The 4,800-nt window shown below is 43.7% G+C and overlaps 1 protein-coding gene across 1 annotated transcript; it reads left to right on the top strand.

Annotated features, from left to right (window-relative positions):
• The first annotated feature begins 2,980 nt into the window (after positions 1–2,980).
• On the top strand, positions 2,981–4,327 carry LOC139723536 (uncharacterized). Its single transcript, XM_071634774.1, has one exon. The coding sequence runs from the start codon at positions 2,981–2,983 to the stop codon at positions 4,325–4,327; it is 1,347 nt and encodes a 448-aa protein (XP_071490875.1).
• Positions 4,328–4,800: the final 473 nt, after the last annotated feature.

Genomic DNA, 4,800 nt, shown 5'->3' with positions numbered 1-4,800 from the left:
AAGTAAAAATTCAGGCCGCAACAATATCCGCGCTATGTTTTTTTTTTTTTTTTTTTTCATGCCTCCGCCACGAAGTGGTGCCGGAGGCATTATGTTTTCGGGTTGTCCGTCCGTCCGTCCGCCCTTCGTCCGTAATGAAATATGTGGAGAGCGTAACTAAAAAACCTTTTGAGGTATCCTAATGAAACTTGGCATGTATATGTGTATTAGGGGGAATACCGATGAAGTTGTGCATATCAATTTTTGGGTGCACGTCATGCTCAAGGTTAAAGGTGAAAAGGTCAAGGTCAAATGCTTAAAATTTCACTATTTCCCCCATATCTATGCAATGCCTGAAGGTAGTGTATACATGTATTACTCAATTAAGATTCTCTGGTGAAAGTTTGGGGTCATGAGGTCAAAGTTCAAAGGCCAAAAGGTCAATTAAATGTTAAAATTTCTTTTTTTTCTCCATATCTTGGAAATTGTTCAAGGTATCTTCATTGAATTATATATGGATGCACTGACTGGCAGTGATCATCTAGGCAATTTGGGGTTCATGGGGTCAAAGGTCAGGGGGTCAAAGGTCAAGGGCAACACTTCAAAATTTCCCTCATATTCATTGCAATGCCAGTAGGATCATTTTTTTTAAAGCTTGGTGTTTGCATGTATAACCGAATAGAGATTCTCTGGGAATTTTTTTTTTTTTTTTGGGGGGGGGGGGGGGCAAAAGGTCAAAGGTCAAAAGGTCAAAGATCAAGTGAACGTGCTTAACTTACTTCTTCCTCCATGTCTCGGAAGTGGCTCAAGTTATCTTGAAACTTGCCTGACAGCTATGATTCTCATGAATTTTAGGGTCAAAGGCCAGATAAAAATGGTAACAATTTACTGTTCAATACAGAAATTGCACTTTTTCTCCATACCTTGAAAATTATCCAATGCAGAAACTTAAATATGAAAGGGTCAAAGTCAAGTTACAGTCCTTAAATCCCCAAATACATGCTCTCCTATTCATTCAATTAAATCTAGGTCAAGGAAGGTGAACATTCAACACATTTGTGACAAACATGTCATTTTAATATTTTGCCAATTTTGTGAAAATGTAATCACACATTGTCCACATGTACTATAGACCTATTAAAAGAATCATGCATTATGGCGGAGGCATACCAGTCGCCATAGCGACATTTCTAGTTTTTATCATTATCATTATTATTGTTTATCGTTCGGTTATAACAAATTTCGATATATCAAATGAACGCTATACCGGTCTCAAGGGCTTCGATATATCGGGAATCCACTATTATATTCCACCTTATGCAACCAGTCTACACGCCCCTGACCACTAAATAGCATAAAAAACAACAACAACATAAAGCAATTCAACCAATCAAAATTCAAATGAGGGCAAACCAAAATAATGCATTGTCGATGGGTTGTTTTAGCCTGTAACATTTGTAAAATGCATTTAAATTTTTCCACGCCTGTGACACGTGCTGCATAGGAGCAAATCGTTGCAGTTGTTTAAGAATGTTGAACTGTGCGGTGTCTTTGTATTGAAATGTAACAAACTGATTGTGAATCATACAATACTCTCAAAGAAAAGTTGTTCTGTTTGACACTTATGTTTTGTCTTTTATCTTTCTATTGCAGAGTCCAAAATCAACCAGATTCTTCTCCTTGCACATCACAAAAAACAGCGCCAGTCGCCTCATTTTAACGGATGAAGACGAAAGACGTCGTTGACACAAACGATCATTTGGAAGTAACGATATACAATGTGATACAGGAATTAGTGGTCACCGGTCTTTAGTTTGCTGGCATTCAAAACAAAGCCGTTCGCGCCAAACCCGAAGTGAGAGAAAAAAGTTCACCGCCTATTCACCACAACAGAATAATTATGAATATCAAAACAGGAGACACCATCTGAACGACGCCAATTACGAAAAAAGTGACGCCAATTTTAGCGCACTCTGCTTCCCGTTGATACTGTGCGTGGCAACTTCTGCGGTTATGAAATTACCGAGTGTGTGCTATATCTGGGTCATCGAGTGGACATGCAGTCCTGAGCACCTTTTTCAAGCAAGACCACTTTGACAATCTGCGGCATTTCTCTAGTGAGCGTGATCACCTGCGGAGAGTTGCGTAAGCTGTCTATTTTGTGTGTGCAAAAACAAACAAACAAGCAAGCAAACTACGAAAGAAGTGAAATATTCTGTTGTGATATCTTTCATGAGCAGTACCATTTTCTCAATTTCGACAGTATTTGATGAAAAGAATGAATCCTTTAATTACATCGTACATTCATTGTGCAGTTCAGTGGGATGAAAATTTGTATCGTTAGGCTGAGAGGCGATGAGGTTAAGCGGATAACGGGCCAGGAGTGGGATTAACCAGATGCATGTTAATCCTGGCCAAAGTGGCCTGCTATATGATCGTCGATCTCTCGAAAATGCACTAACAGTGGTGAGACCAAGAATCATATTTGCACCGGTCTAAGTGCAAATTAGATTAATATGGAGTTGGGTGAAAATGAACGTTATCATTCGATCGCGTTGGCCGTGGATGCACAATTATGGTGAAGAGAATGAGATTGCCGACATGCTTGCGTCACTCACAAAATGGAGCGAAATGCAATTAGCAAAAATCATGCAGTTTCGTCTCACGCACGGAAGAAAGAAGTCCGCGGAGATGGTGCGCCGTTTAGATTTTGGAGACGACATTAATATTTTGGCGATGATATTACCACTGCGCGACGCCCGATATTCGACACACTCCTGGCGTGGTTTGCCGCGTAAAATCTAATGGGCAAGACTGTCGTCTGTTTCACAGCGGCTTTCACGCTCTGGACTTCGTATCGAATGGACATCTAGCACGGATGAGGTTAAATACTAATCAGCATGTCTAATCTGACGCATTGATTCGCTTCCCACCAAAATGAGACTGGTGGATATCTCTGTTGATTCTATGGCAATGTTTTGATTGTTGCAACTACACCACGATGGATGCCTACACGTGGTGTATCGTCGTACTACTCATCGTCGTCGCGTTGGTAGGCATCCCGGGGAACGTGCTGGTGATGCTGGTGTACCAGCGTAAGGCAAAGCGGTTGAGCATGAACGTCTACATCAGCGGCTTGGCTGTGGTAGATTTATTCGTCTGCTTCCTGTCGGCATACCGACTGTACTTCTGGATCCATGAGTCCAAGTTTAAAAGCCAGGCTCTTTGTCAGGTCTTCACCTGGTTAGGGTTTTCCAGCGAAATGATCACGGCGTTCTTAACAACTGCCATTGCGTTCGACCGCTATATGTCAATTTGTAAGCCGCACACTGGGCTCATCACCCCCGTTCGAGCCCTGGTCTCGATCGTCTTGTGTACCGTCGTCAGCGGGCTGCTTAGTCTCGTCTCCATAACCATCTACGGAATCGAGGGTGATAAGTGTGTGATCATTGAAAACGGATTGTTGCTATACGTGTTCGCAACACTGACGTTCTCGGCCTTTGCGCTACTCATGGTGATGGCCCTGGTATTGTACTGGCTTGTTTTCCGCGAGGTGAAAAAGCGGACTAAAGTGGGCCCGCGCCTGATACAAGTGAGGCCCAAAAATGACAACTCGAGTTCGAACCCTCAGAAGCCGATTATTCTGCGATCGCAATCAGTGCCCTGCTCTCCCACGCACGGCGCGTCCAGGTTTGACGCGAGGGCCGGCTGGGATCGGACGCGTCAGCTGATGATTTCCAAGCAGCTAAACCAGCGGGTTACTCTGGTCAGAGTGGCGGCTGCTTTCGCGGCAAAGCACTCATCGGACTCAGAACTGGACATCGAACACGTCGAAACTGTTTCCATACATCAAAGCGCGTTTCTAACCACGAATTATACGCGCTGGGACGTCGCCCCGAAACGTAGTAGTGTGTCTGCGTTGACCCTCGCGACGCCAACGCGTTCGCGGGCTGATAGCTGCATCACACAGCTTGGAAGTCAGATAGCTCTCAATGCTAACGTTGCGCTGAATCAAGACTCCAGCGGCGCCCTAGCCATCCCGATTCCACCTCCAGCGATGCGACGACGTCGAACGGGCAAGATGCTCCTTCTGGCGACAGTTGTGTTCGTGGTCACGTGGACGGCACGGTGCATCATGTGGTTGGTAGAAGCTCAGCAGGATGTGTGGTGGGATAACGTACGGGACACCAGCCCGCCCGGCTTTGCAACACTTATAGTACTCCAGCATCTGTACTACACGACACCGGCAGTCAACCCAATAATCTATAGCTACGTCAATCCACGTTTTCGGGATGACTGTGCTAAGCTCCTGAAGAGGCTAAAATGCAGACTAAGAAATGACTTATAGCCTTTAAAGAAAAGGAATAATCTGTGACAAGCTTTCAAATGAGAGTAGACAGTAACAAAGCCTTATATACAAGGCAACATAGCATTCAAAGTCGAAAGGGACGCCATGACGTTCGTGAATGTTCGTAAATGTTTTCCATGAGGTCTGCCTGAGCGAAGCCAATCAGGTCTATGCCCCGAGTTTGTGTCTGTTGCACATCATATTGCTGTTGCTGTATGTATACTTGGCCGCTGTGTCCGAATTGCCGATAAAGCTTTAAATAGATACCTTCACACTTGCCATCGATGTAATATTCTGATGTTTCGTCAAGTTTATACAACTTTCAAGCTTTCGAAAATATCTATTTTTTATCTTCCTTCTCTAAACGCAATATTCACATACCGCCTTTGATGAATTTTTGATTTCGATTGGTTGAAAACTGCGGCATATGCTCAACAATTATCTAACTGTTTAAAGAGAATCAAAACTACTAC

The sequence above is a fragment of the Diadema antillarum genome, unplaced genomic scaffold (genome assembly GCF_040938485.1).
Source record: "Diadema antillarum isolate AM-2024a unplaced genomic scaffold, OU_Dant_1.0 scf00000192, whole genome shotgun sequence".
NCBI lineage: Eukaryota > Metazoa > Echinodermata > Echinoidea > Diadematoida > Diadematidae > Diadema > Diadema antillarum.
Note: the sequence above shows the minus strand (reverse complement) of the source record. Positions and strands in the feature narration are given on the sequence as shown.

What these genes read in the sequence shown, in the direction of transcription:
- LOC139723536 (XM_071634774.1), top strand. Translation starts at nt 2,981, where the DNA reads ATGGATGCCTACACGTGGTGTATCGTCGTACTACTCATCGTCGTCGCG.